The 15,766-nt window shown below is 48.8% G+C and overlaps 1 protein-coding gene across 2 annotated transcripts in view; it reads right to left on the bottom strand.

The window, feature by feature from the left end:
• ZDHHC9 (zDHHC palmitoyltransferase 9) overlaps positions 1-14,807 on the bottom strand; it is a 50,661-nt gene extending 35,854 nt beyond the window's left edge. Inside the window, exons 1-2 of one of the 2 annotated variants that reach the window (XM_075538908.1) lie at positions 14,618-14,807; positions 12,331-12,631 (exon numbers count right to left, since the gene is read on the bottom strand). In XM_075538908.1, the coding sequence (XP_075395023.1) occupies positions 12,331-12,497 (167 nt within the window). In that variant the 5' untranslated portion in view covers positions 12,498-12,631; positions 14,618-14,807. Of the gene's footprint in view, positions 1-12,330; positions 12,632-14,232; positions 14,358-14,617 lie in introns of those variants that run through there. The other variant, XM_075538909.1, reaches the window with a different exon arrangement.
• Positions 14,808-15,766: the final 959 nt, after the last annotated feature.

The following is a 15,766-nucleotide window of genomic DNA, read 5'->3' on the forward strand; positions in this document are numbered from 1 at the left end:
ATTTTTTGGTTTCGGGTTTTGTTTTGGGGGGAGTTAGTAGGTGACTATGTGGCTGTGGTGGTTCAGTGGAAGAACATTTACCTTCCACGTGGAGACCTGGGTTCTATTGCTGGCCACCCCATCTCGTGCCGTTACTGCCTAGCTCAGTGCTGGCTTGCATGACGTTAGGTTGCTAGCCAGGTTCCAGTGGAAGTTTCTTCCTGGTCTGGTGATCTACTGAAAATCAGCAAGTGAAAACCATATGGATCACAATGGATCACAACCTGCAACCAACCCATCATGCAGCTGGTGCAGGACTGCTCAAGCAATGCTTTCTTCTGTTGTACCCAGGGTCCCCAGGAGTTGGAGGTTGTGGCACCAATAACCAACAACCATAAGCGACTACAGATGATAAGCAAGGAAACAAGAAAATAGTATCTCCTTACTAGCCCTTCCCCAACCAGACTCACTGACACCCTCTCTTCATCATTCACCTGGAAAGCCACTTCGCTTCCTTTCCGAACATCCCAAGTACCAGAGGTATGAAGCTCCCCATTGTCATCATGGCAACGCCAATTTACGGAGCACTCGTCCTCTGACAGGGACTGCATTCTGCTCTTGCAAAGATGGCCTCCTGCACTTTGCACGATATGTCTCGGATATAGCGCCTATTATACCCATTTTGGATAGATAAAGAACCCAAGACTTGCCTTCTCCAAAAGCCCCATCATAAACTGCAGTGATATCTTCCAGTCTGACCCCTGCAGTCTTCATTGCCAGAACTTTCTATTGTTTCCTAGCTGTTCCTCCACACATTGAGCTTTTCATCCCCAACTGGCCTGTCTGCTTCCAAAGAGAAGAAATACCTTATCTTATGGAAGCGGGAATGCTTGGGTTCAAAATCTGCCTCTGCCAGCTCCTAATGAGTGACCTTGGGGGACTTAGCCAACTTCAGCCTCCTTATCTGTAAAATGCAGTGACGGGGGCAACGGCTCAAACGCAGGCACGATAATGAGGAGGACGCAGGACCAGGCAGTGTTTCCTTGTACCGTCATCAGGGTCAACCTATGCCCTCACAGGGCTGTTGCATGGATTAAATGTGTTCATAGAAATAAAGTACTAGCCCTGAGCTTGACACGTAGCACATGCGAGGCAAATGCTGCAGTCAACAGTATTGCGATTCTAGATCCCCCAGAGCCGAACACAAAGACGGGAACAACTTGGTGAATAGAACTGAATTCCAAACCAAGTCAGTGGGGACGTGGGACGAGAGTTAGTACTGGTCTCTTTTTATTCTGCTCCGGAGGCACAGTCTCTCCTTGGACACAGAGAATTTCTGTTGGAGGCGGGCTGGAAGCGGATGAGCGAGGACCAGAGGGAGACCAGAGAAAGTACGCCTAGGAACAAGGCTTACTTCATCAGCAGGGGGATTAAGCAAGTTGCTGTCAGTTCAGAGCAAACAATTAACCCTGGCTTGTATGTTCGCTGCAGTTGTGGAACAACCCCCATGGGCTCCTAAACCTTGCCCTTACTACACACACAAGTGCATGTGGGGTGGGGGTGGGGCGGGATGCAAATCAATTCTCATATTAGGCTGAGCAGATTATTTTAATGATGATCATCGGCATTGAGACTGCAAGATGATTTTAGGGGCTGTTTTGTTTGCTTGCTTCTTGCTTGTTTTTTAACAAAATCCTGGTCTCTGGTCTCTCTCTTTTTTTTTAAGCTTCCTTTTTATGAGTTACCGCTTTCTCCTCAAAGCCCAATAAGGGGGAAACTTCCAAGAACAGAAAAATCTGCCTAGCTCGTTCAGGATCATTATGGTTTGGAGCCCACCGCCTTGGAGATTGTCCGCTTTCCCATGGCACCCCTTCGCTGGTACAGGTTGTCAAGAAATGAGTCAGTACTGAAGGTCGTGCCCACTGAGCAGGGACTCCAAGGCCCACAGGAGAAACACAAGGCTCTACGGGAAATCCTTACACTGAGCAGACCCTCAATGCCCACCCCAACAGCACAGTCAACGTTTGAAAACAACTCAAACTGCCCTGGATCCACAGTCTCTAATCAAAAGTCTCAGAAAATTCAGAGGTCTCTTGGGCACAAAAGAGAGTTGGGTTTTTTTTTCAATTAAAGGGAAAGGCAAGGAAGAGAGTGAGTGAGACTGACAGAGAGCCAAAATGAATGTTACCCCCAGGCCCACAAGAGCCCGCGCTTAACTTGATCCAGTTCCCACACCTGCTTGGAAGACCAGACAAAGGACAACATCGATTTGGATTACGCTACGCCACCAAGGATAAAGGTCTCTGTAATCTCCACACAGACTGTCTTCTGCACCTGCTACAAACAATCCACTCTGTATGTCAACAAGTGCACAGCAGGCCCATTGTCGTGTCCTCTAGAGATGAGGCTGCGGGCAGCCGGTTGTCACTCATAGGTGGGTGTGGCTGGGAAGGCAGATGTGGGACCAGCAGGCCTTTCTTCTGTAAGGGGGAATTCAGAGAGGCAGAGGCTTGAGAATGTTGCAAACTACAAGCCATCGTGTCTGCCGTGCCTGGTTATAATCTGAAATGCTTGCCCCAGGACAGTCCCATCATTGCAGTAAGATGGCACAGGAATAAGCCACGACGTGACAATTTGGAGGCCAATCTCAATATCAACCTCAAAAGATAGGCATACCCTTAAACATCACTAAGTTGTCTTGGTGAACAATTGCATTTGTCAACCACAAATGCAGCCAACTATGTCTTCAAATCCCTTCACATTTCCCATCTTGATTACTTCTTGGAATATTAATATCCGTGTACTTCTTGAAACAGAGCTCTCCTTTGTATTCAAAGCACCGATGTCTTTCTCCTTCCAAGTGCTGGAAGTCTCTTTTCTACCTTATAATTTTACAAATGCCGTCATATCCCAGCTGGGTCTTCATTGCCTTCACCTGAAGTGACGTCATTATTTCAAACCATCCTCTTCTTGACTAGCCTCAGGCTTCCATAGCTGAGCTAGGAGTGAGCTTCCACATGTTTCCATGGGCCACATGTTGGTACTGACCAGTGCCAGGCTGGGCTGATGTGTCATGTCCCATCCCCCATCCCTAGCATGTTAGTGCATGGGATCAGGATAGTGGTAATGACACAGACCTCAAGTAACACAAAAAGGAATCAAAGCTAAAAAGAGATTCATGAATTGCACCTTAGATGGCTGCTCACAAGCTTTTAAGACCCCGGCCACTACTGACCAAAGTAGGAGGTAGACTTTGTGGTCTATGTTATGCCAGTTGACCCTGGTGTGTCTTTAGAACATAAATCTCTGTGACCCTGAGACCAAAAGAACTAGATGGTACCCCGCTATACTAGTCTCAGCTGCTCTGAAAGGGATGGCATTTGAAGATCCTGCATAGAGTGGTAAAAAAATGTGGAAGAAAACTCAAAGTCATCAAGGAGACAAGACTAGCTGGTTGCATAAGGCTGGTGGAGCCCCCTCAAGACTGTGGCCCTTGGTTACTCTTCAGGTTTGAAATTGAACTCACTAAATTGTTTGGCTCAATTTTCAGCCAAACAATAAACAACGAGGAGGCTTTCAACTCCCATCAAGAGTTAACAGTCTTGGAAATGCACAGGGGCAGTTCTACCCTGTCCTATAGGGTCACCGTGAGTCAGCATCTACTCGATGGCAGTGAGTTTTGTTTTGTTTTATAATAAGGGGAATGATAGCATTAGTGAGGTGCATGCACCCAAATAATCAACCATTTGGGATCAAAGAGGAGCATTGACCCGAGGACAAAGTTCAGTACGGTTAGAAAAGGAGGAGGAATGAAGACAAGAAACACAGGGAAGAGGTGGGATGAAGTTACAGAACATGTATGAATCATTGAATGTCAAACATGACCTACGCTGAAAACCATCATGCAAGCCACAAGAAAAAGGTGCCTAAGAAAACAAATAAATAATGAATAAAATAACTAGAGAAAGCATTTAACAATATTTTTTAAATCTGCACAGATTCCATAGTAGGGCCACGCTTCACAGCGGCAGCTGGAATGAATGTTCCAGAAAAGATTCTGCTTCTAGGTCTTCCTGGTAAGCATCTCCCCCAACCCATGTCTTCTATTCTTTGTTCCTTTATGAGCGCAATCGATCAACAAACAAGTATTTATGGGCCTACCAAAGGAACAACAAGAGAAATCAGGGTTGATTTCACTGGAGGAAACAGCACACGAAACAGCTAAGGAGACAGATAAAGACAATTATCAAGTGATGGTGACTTCGACTCTTAGGACTGTACGTGGTCAGAGCAGAACTCTCGTGGGGAAGCTGGTGACTGCTTGGAACTGCTCCAATAGCAGGAGCTGACGGATGGCTCGAAGGATGAGCAAGGTTTAGAACAGTACGAAGGCTCAAGGATCACAGGCCACGAAGGCCTGTGGTGCCATGTAGCAGAAATATTATTTGATCTCCGTCTTTCCTGATAATGATTGATGTCTGTCTGCCCTTTTAGATAAGACCTACCTTGAAAGCAGAATAGTTACGATAGGTTGAATCACCCATTAGGCTGTTTGTTTCAAGGCACTTCTGAGGGCACTCAGAGTCTGTTGAGGGGAAAGGTTTCTTTGAGTACCAGAACCCTAGTTGAGCATTGGCCTCCAGGTGGCTGCTATGTGAAGATAAGTGGGAAATACACAAGCCTGTCTCGTTCTGGTGGTGGGTGTGGGCAGGGGAATGAACTAAATAGAGACATTTTCAATTCGGAGGTGATGAGCCATTTTCTCACAGAGGAAATTCGAAATCTCTGGGCAAACCTGCTCGGTTATTGCCAAATTCGAGAAGGAATTATAGTATACACTCCTGCTCAGGCACTTAGGACAGTTCTCTGTCGCTCCAAGCTCCACGGACGCAGAATTAGAGACCCTGAAGTAACTGGCCTTATAATCTCGTTGCTCTATTCCAGGACGATCACACTAATTACCCTGAATGAGCTAGCTTCTTGCTAGAGAAAGAGGCATACGGTGCCTCCTTTGTTCTTTAGCAGAATACTAGCGAAGGCATCTCTGAGGAGAAAGATTTAGGAGGGATCTTCTCTCTTGCAATAAGCATCTAAGCTGATGTCAGCATGGTGGGGGACATCCCTGTTCTTTGTGTTCGCTGTTCCAAAAATAGATCACTCGACTCAATTAAGACTCGTTCTCAAAAGATAGGAGTCGTATTCAGTGGAGACTGACACTGTGAAACTCATTACCACAAAAGTAGTGGAGGCTGCAAATATACCGATACATTCTGAATGACAGAATCATCAAGAATTGTGAAAGGGAAGCAAACTGTTCAGGAGACATAGCCCAGCCCTCCCACAGGGAAGGTGCTTTTGCAGGAAGTAGAGTTTAGCTCCATTCTATAACAGATTGCTACCAGGAGGCAGCTCTCTACCTTCTTAAAAGTGTCATTTCATTGGCCAAGTCACCGACAGAATTCTTGGCTACATGAAGCGCAAGACAGACATCCAGATAGCAATTCTCCAGGGAAGGCTCTCGTTGCGACAGCTCCTAATAGATTCACATTTGCCTCTTCCCAGACTCTCCTTTTTATTATTACGGGTACCAATATTCTGTTGTGTCACCATTTGGCTTTGGTCTACCTAGCCCTGTGACTCTTCAAACTTGGTCACTCCATATGGTCAGATTTGCTTTTTCTAGTCCATGTGTCTACATCAGGATTGCACGCAGAGTCACAAAGCAGGGAGCAAGCACACCGTGAAGGATTTTTCTCTGAGTCATCCTCGGCCTAGTAGCGGGGACTAGGAGTGGCCATAGAGGTAGGGGTCCCTTGCTACCTCACAAAAGTGAGGTGGGCTTCCCTGTTCCTGCAGTTACCAGAGAGTCATGCAGAACTCGCTCAGTTGTCCTCAGAGATGCCTCCAATTGTCGAGGAAGAATGAAGTTGGGAGAGTCGAATAACCTAGACACCACTAGATACCCCAAACACTAAGGAGCAAGGGCCTGGAGTGTGTGGGGCTAGCCTTTGGTCCGCTGCCCATCTTCGAACCAATGAGATCAAAGGCCATGTGTGGAGAGACTGGGTTCACCTCCTTCCGTGGGCCCACTTTCCTTACCTGCAAAGTGGTGGACAGAGCCTCCACAGGTCTGTCCAGCTCTTGTTCTAAGATTCCGAGTCAAGATTGTTCGCCTGTAAATACATCGGAAATGTAGGGGCCCAGCAGCATTTCTAAACTACCTGCTCCGTGTGATGCTGTTCACTCTGCTCTAGGTATCACTTAGTGGAAGGCATCATCACAACTATAAAGACACAGGAGACAGTTCCCGATTTTAAAAGAGCGCATATCTGACTGTCAGAGACAAAAACGAGTAAACGTGCAATAACAATAGACCTCAGAAATAGAAGACCTGTCATATTGTTAAATCTGAACTATAGACAATTAGCCTTAGCCATGCAGAAGTTACTGGGAAGGGTTCCTGAAGGAAGGAAGACGCAAGAAGGAACTTGAAAGAGGTAGGATTGGGATGGGCCAGGGGAACTGGTACATTTAATCAGCAGGGCTACAAAGAGCTTGGGAAGTTCCTCCGATTCCAGGACTGCTCTGCCGACATGTCCACCAAAAGCACCCCTGAGACTCAGACGGAGAGAAACTGGCTTGGCAGCATCTTGGGAAGGATGGCCTCTGAATTTTATCTGCACGGTGAGAGAATAGTCACCGAGCACGGCAGCAAGCTGCTTCCGAGGTTACGAGTTACAGTCACTGTCATCACAAGAGAAGTCTGAGGAGCTTGAGCACCACTGGTGAGCTCGTCACAACCTTAAAACAGAAGGCTTGGCAGCCCGTTCCAGCAGACTCTGTATTTGGTCTTTTTCCCAGGACTATGCTTTCATTAGGACAAGTGGAGTTTGACTAAAGCCCACAAGAAGCATGCAGCAGTGGGACAACCCACAGGTTGTCCCTGTCACTCTGCTAGAGTGTCCTGTCCTAAGATTCTAGTCCAGGTGGGTAGCTAATGTGTTCACTGAACAAGCTGGGCAGGGCCTGGGCAGAAGGGGCTGAAAATGGTTCGTGCCCTCCATGGAATAGGCAGTCAAAGTTCCCAAATAACTCATGCTAAGGACAAAATCAGGACTTTTTTTTTCTCTTAAGCACGATACCATTTTCTGTAGATGAAAGACGAGGCTTTCTATTCCGGTAAAGAGTGACAGTCTTGCAAACCCACAGGGGCCGTTCTGCCCTGTCCTGTAGCGTCGCTCTAAGTTGGAATCGACTCAATGGCAGTGAGCTGATACACTTTTCACTCTACTTTTAATTCAAATACATTGAGCTACCTAATGATAACCTTCCATACTCTCTTTTGTCTTCCTTCCTTCCTTCCTTTCCTTTTTTTTTGGTGGGGGGGCGGGAGCAGGAGAGAGGTGGGAGCTCATGGGGTTGAAGTCTTCCAGCAGGGGACAGAGTTTCAAGTCTGCAGGATCTCGTCACCTCTCAGAGGTGTAAGAGGCTTCAGTGAGATTCGAGTTCCAATTCTGCTCTTTGACAGCAGCTTTGAGCAGCCGGCCACCCAGCTTCTTCTGCAGGCCTTCTAACAATGGCCAGGTGCTAACTGGCTCCTGGATGGACAGCCTTCTGTTTTGTTCTGTCTCACACATGGAGAATTACAAAGTCGCTCCCTTAAAAAGTCTAGACTCCTGAAAGGTGACATCCTAAAGCCAAAGGCACTCCTCCAGGACTGCTGCCATGGCAGAGTCTTCATTAATGGGATCCCACATGCCGGATCAGGCCTCAGTCACCCGGCTGACGGGAAACTGTAAGTCACTTCACAGTTGTCCGTAAGCACCTGATACAAGCAGAGCCCTGCTCCCCAAAGGGCAGATCCCAATAAACTCCAAGATGTGCACCATCTTCCTACTCCACCAAAATGTAGCAGCCAATTATCCCTGAGTGTTAGGCCACGTAGCCTGCCTGAAGGTAAGGTTTACAGAAACCTCACTACCTTGGTGCCTAAACCCTAGCCCCCAACTCCAGCCTCCTGACTGTGTGCGCAGACAGAGACAAGCTCTTAGCAGCATGCTGTTATCCCTTGTCTGGCCGGTCACTGGCTAAGCACAAGGGGCCCCCACCCCAGGGTGTCCGTGTGGCAACACAACCATAGACACATGCACACACAGGCATGCTCACAGACCCAGATTCCACCAGCTCCAGTCAAAAGCCTTTGGCACCAGAGTTCTCTCCGCTCTGCTCGGATTTCTATTTCCCCATTCCATTCCTAAGAGAACATAGCAACTTCCTTCTCACCTGCCTCTTCTTCCCACACTCCTCCCCCAAGGCCTATCTTCAAAACTACTTCCTTTAGCACATGGTCAAGTTGGAAGTCAGGGCAGTTTACAAACAATTTCACCTGTCATCCCTGAGGGCTAAGTGTAAAAAAATAACTTGACGGTGATGGTGGGAGAGTGCTATCTTAGTAGAAGACTCAGCCTGCCCCTGTCCAACAGTAACTCGGCTAATGATATGCTTCATTCCACAGGCGGTTTTCTTCAGGCACCTAAAGGGACCAGATCCAAATCAGACTCTCTTCTGGCTCCCAGCTACGAAGAGCACCAACCGCCAACAGCTCCCAATTCACATTCCCATCGCCTGTCAAACCACAGGTTTCCAAGGCCCAGAACGTCCAACTCACTCAGGGTCTGGAAACAAGTCTCATCTTTGTTTTCCGTGGTTTCGATCATAAAAATTTAACCATCAGGGTTGGTAGGTGGGGGAGGGAGACAAAAAGAGCTAGTGATTCAGCTGTGAGGGAGAATGACAGAGAGCAGAGTTCAGCACTGTACTTCTGAGAGAGGCAAGGCAGGCACAAAGCAAAGCAAACTTGGAGGGAAAGGGGTGGAGGCGGGGCAGAGGGCTGTTTTAAATGTTAGGCATCTGCCTGCTTGACTGCATGAGCTCACTTGTACCACACACAAGTACACGTGCACAACTCTCAGCAATGAAATTTAGACTTGAGACCGGCTATGAATCCCTCAACAAGCTGCCTGACTTGGCCAAAGGCTTCACAGTAATCATCAACAGCAGCAGCCAAAGGGCCTGGTCTAAAGAGCTACGCCCAACTTCTCTCTTGCTGCCCTGGAAAAGCCTGGCAGCCTTACAAAGGGTCATGGATCAAACTGTGCCCCCCACCCCCACCCTGCCAAAGTGTCCATGTGACTGGTTCGCGCTGCTCAATGGTTTGGCAGTTACGCGTGATATGATCTGATTCATTGTACGAGGATTAGAATGAGATGCAACACCCTTACTTAGGTCAAACCCCTGATCTAAAGGGAGTCTCCCTGGGATTCAGCCAGTATCACCTTCGAATTGACAAGAGATAAGCAGAAAGATGTCAACAGAGGAAAGACTTAAGGATCACCAAGAAAGAAGAGCTGGGAGCAAAGTGCACCCTTTGGACCCAGGGTCCGTACAGTGAGAACCTCTCAGACCAGACCCAGAGGAAGAGTGATTCCAAGGACATATTGATATCTCCAAGGAACACCAGGCCTGCAGATGTTGAAGGAAAAGAAGAACCTTCATTGGGAGCTAACAGGGAGAGAAAGCCTTCCCTGAATTAGGATTTCTAGCCTTCTGAACTGTGAGAGAATAAAGATGTTTGTTAAAGCCATCCACTTGTGGTACTTCTGTTATATGAGGAGAAGTCAAAATACATTGCTACGACATCATAGATATATTTATTTTTAAAAATTTAATGTAAAACAAAGACAGAATAAAACATGAGGTAGAAAGGGAGAACCGATTACAGGGATCTGCATATGACCTCCTCCCTGGAGGATGGACAACAGAAAAGTGGGTGAAAGGAGACATTGGACAGTGTAAGATATGACAAAATAATAATTTATAAATTATCAAGGGTTCAGGAGGGAGGGGGGAAATGAGGAGCTGATGCCAGGGGCTTACATAGAGAGCAAATGTTTTGAGAATGATGAGGCAAACAAATGTACAAATGTGCTTTACACAATTGAGGAATGTATGGATTGTGATAAGAGTCGTATGAGCCCCCAATAAAATGATTTTTTTTAAAAAACATGTGAGGTGATTATTTCTCAGCATATCCCCCATCTAGGTACATACACTTCTGAAGGCAGTATCCCTATCTCTCTAGCTCTTCCCCCCAAAAGAATTCTGTGCCCTTTGATTTTCACCATGTCAAGGTAGCAGTTTTGGGGGACTCAAATCATGAGCCTTTGAAATGTTCTTGGAGTTGGGGGGAATAAAAAAGAAGTCTGAAGGGACAAGGTCAGGAATGTAAGGGAGATGGGGAAAGGTTTGCCAAAGAAATCGTGGTAGGACATTCCTGAAGACTGTGCAGGTACATTGTCCTTACAGGAAAATAAAAATTCCTCTTCACAACTTTGCTGGACCACCCCCACCCCAATACAGTTTTGGATGTTCTTAACATTTCTTCATAATAAGCCCCAAGATCGTTTTGTGTCCTTTCAGAAAATCTATCCAGATCACCCCTCTGGAATTAAAAAACAAAACAATAAACAGTCACCACACCTTCTGAACTGACTTCTCTGCTTTAAAAAGGCCCCAGCTGATCTCCTCAGAAGCCACTGTGTTCCATGAACCTGTTTTTTTGAAGGGACCCTAAGGAGCCTAAGGCAAGTGCATGAAAGAACCTGTCTGCTACCATGCGCTGAGGCAGAGACGTAGTTACGCATGCTTTGTTTGGAATGAAGCCACATGTGTATCAACTGGAACCCTCGCAGCAGCATTGGAATCCTAAGACACAGAGGGAGGACAAGCATGAACTCTCTTGGATCAGAGTTCACTCTAATTACCCACAAAGGTTGGCCAAGTGGCTCCCTCCTACCTGCCCTGGCCACACCTCAGCATGGGAACCCCATTTCCAAGTCACCTGTGTACATGAATTACAGCAGCCATGGTGCACAGTCTACACACACACCTGCCTTATGGCTCCCCAAGGTCCTTCTCCCAGTCATCAGCATTGCTTTCATCCCTAGAGTACATAGAATTCTCCGTATATGCCACGGTCATGCCACAGTACCCTAGAACCAAACTGGCCACCTCATCTGAGAAGTGACCTACCCGGCCTTTAAATAGTCACTTTAGTACTAGGCATTACTTCATGGAAAAAAGAACTCCCCGGCCAGTATCAGACACACAGAGAACAGAGAGTGGTTTCTGGTGAACAGCTCTAACAGAAAGAAAGAGCACTTCACATTGACTAAGTACCTATATTAAGGTGACCAGATTTTAACATTGGTGAAGCGGGACACCAGCGGGACACCATCGATAAAACTCATATCCTGCTGAAATAGACACATGGCAGCCCAAAACCGTATACCCTAGCTTGTTGTGCATTCTTTCCAAAAATCAGGATTTTTTTTTAACGCCGCAGGACGCGGGGAAACTTGTTAAAAATTGGGACTGTCCTGCCAAAAGCGGAACATCTGGTCACCTGACCTTATATGTTAGGCACAGAGCAAGTTTGTGGCACAGCCACGGCAGAAGCTCCAGTCTGTAGTTCCCAATGGAGCTGGCTTTTCAATCCAACGCTAGCTAAGAGCTGAGCCTTGAAGAAGTGAAACACAGAGTAGAGTAACAGAACTGGTGAGTACAGTTGGGTGGAAGAATGACAGTGAGGTCGTGGTTTGTGGAGGAAAAGGAAAAGGTAATTAAACCCGAAGCTCTGGAGGAGACCCGAGGGGAAATAAAGATGAACCGAAAAGGGAGGTCTACCAAAAAAGGGGTGGGGGGCTTCAAAAACAAAGTGGGTGAAGGGTGACAGAGGATGATGTAAGATGTGAAAATGACCATCTATAACTTATCGAGGGTTTATGAGGAAGGGAGGGCAGGAGAGGCGGGCGGGGGGCGGGGGAGATGAGGAGCTGATACCAAGGGCTCAAGTGGAAAGAAAATGCTTTGAAAACCATGATGGCAACAAATGTATAAATGTGCTTGACACAATGGATGAATGTACGGATTGTGATAAGCGGTGTAAGCGCCCCCAATAAAAGTGTTTAATAATAAACACATTGTGGAAAATGTCCATTATCTCTGACTTCCATTTTTTCACGAACCTTTGAAACCCCATCAAAGAATATACAGGTAAACACTCTTGTTTCCCAAGTTTGGGACAGATAGCGCCAAATCAGAGCTAGATAATTGGTCTCAAAGATCTTACACTTTGGAGGAAAGACCAAGTTTATGGTGGACACAAGGAGGTATAGTTGGCATGAGCTATAGATGCTGCTCAAGAAGGCAGCGAACGCCACCCATAAACACCTCAGAAGAAGAGAAAAATTTCTCCCCCTGGACCCAGCAACCCTGCCCATGGCAACTCACTCAAAGGCGAAGAAGAGCGTGCATGTCCCCAGGATGAGGAAGAGGGTCAGGTAGAAAATGCCCTTCTGTCGAGCCATCATGACCCGGCCATCACAGCAGAAGGTGTTCCTGCCAGGGAGCTTCTCCCATTTCCGCGTCACCTTCTTTCTCACCACCATCACAGACATGATTGAAATCCTGGTCCGGAAGGAGCTTGGAGATTACAAGAAAGAAGAAACAGAGGCTTCACCCAGCTTGGAAATCACGTTGCAGGCGATTGCTGCGGCTGCGTCAAACATTATCAAGAGTCCAAGTTCTCGCTCTGAGGAAAAAGCACAAGAAGAAAAGCAAAATGAGGCAAGAATCAGAAAGCACCCTTTCAACCTTCCTTTCCCAGAGATGGACAACCCAGGTGGGGGTGAGAGAAGTTTCTTTCCCATCTGGGCTTGTCCTCAAAGGGAGAAAAAAACAACCCTTTCCTATCACAGAAAAGGATCAGTCTTTCTTTTCAAATAAACCTCTCTGCCTCCAATGTAATCACTGGGCATCTGGATCATCATAGAACTTTGAAACTGGAAGGGATTGTACAGGGGATGGTCTCTTCGGTGAGTACCCGGAAGAGGGAATAACGTGTCCATGGTCAAACCCCGTGGCAAGGTTTACAAGACAGTCTGCTGACTGCCTGGCTGGTACACTTTCTACTAGAATGCCCAAAATCCAAAACCTCACTGCCATCAAGTCCATTCCAGCTCACATCGACCGTATCGGGCAAAGTAGACCTGTCCCCTGTGGATTTCTGAGACTATAACTCTTCATGGGAGTAGAAAGACTCATCTTTCTTCCAAGGAGTGGCTGGTGGTTTCCAACTGCTGACCTTGAAGTTAGCAGCCCAACCAGTAGCCCACTCTACCCCAGGGCTCCTTCCTAGCTCACTGCTCTCTAGTCAGCACTAAGAGGGCTCCACACCAGGTGGTTCACGGCAGAGGCTGCGGCTCCTGTAAAGATTTAAGCCTCCAGAAATCTGCAGGGGGCAGTTCCACTTTATCTGTTGGGGCGCTGTGAGTCGGAATCAGAATCGATTCCATGGCAGTGAGTTTTGAGTTACAAATAATATCTCTGCAGAGCTCCTAACCACCGAGTGGTTCAAAACCAGCAGCGGTTCGAGGGAAGAAAAGCCCTGGTCATCTGTTCCTAAAGAGTCTAGCCTAGGAAACCCCATGGGATAGGGGTGGGAGTGGGGGAACAGTTTCACCCTTTCCCTCACTGTCGCTATGAGTCGGAATCGACTTGATGCCTTACAACCACCACGAAGACAATGACAGAGTTTCTATCTTTAAGGAGCGATCCCCACCACCGGCCCCCGCCCTTCGCTTCATCTTTTTTGCTTCACATGTGAATACCACCAGGGGCCAGGTCACCCTCTGGCAGGGCTAAGAACCGAGTCTCCACAGACACACACTGCACTGCCTCATCCAACCCTCGGGAACTTCCCCAGTCCAGCAGATAGATCACAGACCTGCAGGTGACAGCCTGACTTAAGCAGGAGGGGCGCGGGACAGTTGCACAGCGAAGGGGCGTGGGAGGGGCGGCGGGGGGGCGCGCCTGGAACGGAATCCGCTAGAAAAAGTCCTAAAGGTGCTTTCTGGGACCGTCCAGGGGGTCCTAAGTCCTATCCCCACTCAGCCTCCTGATTTGCCAGGCGGGGTTTTCTCAGTCAGTGCTCAGGTGTGGTGCCCGCGCCTCTACTCGCTGCCTCCATCTGCCCCCATGCTGGCCAGGAAGACCATCGGCCGACTGGAGAGCCTGGCCGGCTGGAGAGGGCAGGGCTGCTCCCGGAGGACGTGCGGCCAGCGGACATCGAGAGCTGGGACCAGGGGAGGGGGCCCAGAGGTGCCCAGAGCACTTCCTTTGTGTGAAACTAACCTGGAAAACAATCTCCTCCTGATCAACCGGACCGGCGGGGAGAAGAGAGATCAGGAAGGGGAGCAGGGCCTCAGAGAACAAAGATCAGATTCCGCCGCCGCCCAAAGACCGAGTCGCGGGGTGCCCGAGGCCGGGCCAGGCGCGGCCGCGGTGGGCCCGCCCTGCCGCCGCCACGCCGCGGACCACCGCCCCGGGAGGCTGGGGCGCACGCCACGGCCACCCAGACACACTCGGCCGCCACGTGTAGGCGCCCTGGTCCGGGAGGCTCGGGGCTGCAGAGTTGACAAGGGTAGTGCCAACGCCCCCTGATCCTGGTGGAGCCCGGGGGGTACCCTGCCACGCGGCAGAACCCAAGAGTGCCCCCCCGCCCCTATCCCCTCGTTACCTGAAGAGGGAGCCCGAACTCGACCGAGGACAGAGGGCAGAAAGTGGCCTGTCCCAGGGGATCCTTGTGGCCGTCAAAGGTGACAGCTATTTGTCCTCCCCAGCCGGGAGGCAGCCTCCTCCTGTCAAGGGGCCCCAATGATCGGGGCCCTAAACCAGCTGTGGCAGCCGCCCACCGCTGGCCGAATGGAACGCTCCTTACGTCACCAGGTCGCTCCAGTAGTTGCTTGCTCTCCATTGGTCGATGGTCATTGGATCCCGCCCCTGCCACCCCTGCCCCAAACTGCTACTGGCTACTGTCAACGCCACTCGAAGATGCCTCCGCCCCACTCCCCCACCCAGCTCCCTGCTCCATGCCCACCTGCCAAGCCACTGCCAGCCTCCCTGTCGGGTCCAAGCGCCAATGCGTGGCGCGCTGCCTCGAATTCATAGTTAAGCAGACACAGACGGGACCGAGAGGGCGGGGACTAGCCTCCACCCACACATGGGGAGACTCTGAAGCAACACCAGCTCACCCCAATTAGGTCTACCCTGGGCCTCGTGGACTCATTCCATTCAAATTCGCAGCGACTCTGAGTAGAACTGCTCCGTAAGGTTTTGAGGCTGTAAATCTGTAGGGAAACTGAAAGCCTCATTTTTCTCCAAAGGGACGCCAGGTGCGTCTGAATCAAAGACCTTTTTGGTTAGCAATCTAGCAGTAGAACTCTTAAACAGTGCACCAGTAAGGCTTCTTTCTCCAGTCCTCTACAAAGCAAGCTCACGGTCATGGATTAACTCCATTTATAGTGGCCCTAGAAGACAGGGTAGAACTGCCCCTGTGGGTTTCCAAGACTGTGACGCTTTACCGGAATAGAAAGACCCATCTTTCTCTCGCAGAGCGGCTGGTGTCTCAAACTGCTAATCACAGCCAATCACATAGCCGCTATGCCACCAGGGCTCCTTCTCCAGCCCTACTTACATCAAAAGCAAGTGCAACTTGTGGGTTTTACTCTTTATCTCGCAAGTCCCCTTCTGTAGCCTGAGTGTACACATGTAAGGCTTTCAGAATAAAGGAAACAAACATAGCAAGAAATTCAAAAGAGACAAGTGTCCCCGAGAGCACAGCAATCATTGTGCAAAAAAGAAAGAAAATCATTGTGCAGTCTGGAAA

This window comes from Tenrec ecaudatus, chromosome X (genome assembly GCF_050624435.1).
Source record: "Tenrec ecaudatus isolate mTenEca1 chromosome X, mTenEca1.hap1, whole genome shotgun sequence".
NCBI lineage: Eukaryota > Metazoa > Chordata > Mammalia > Afrosoricida > Tenrecidae > Tenrec > Tenrec ecaudatus.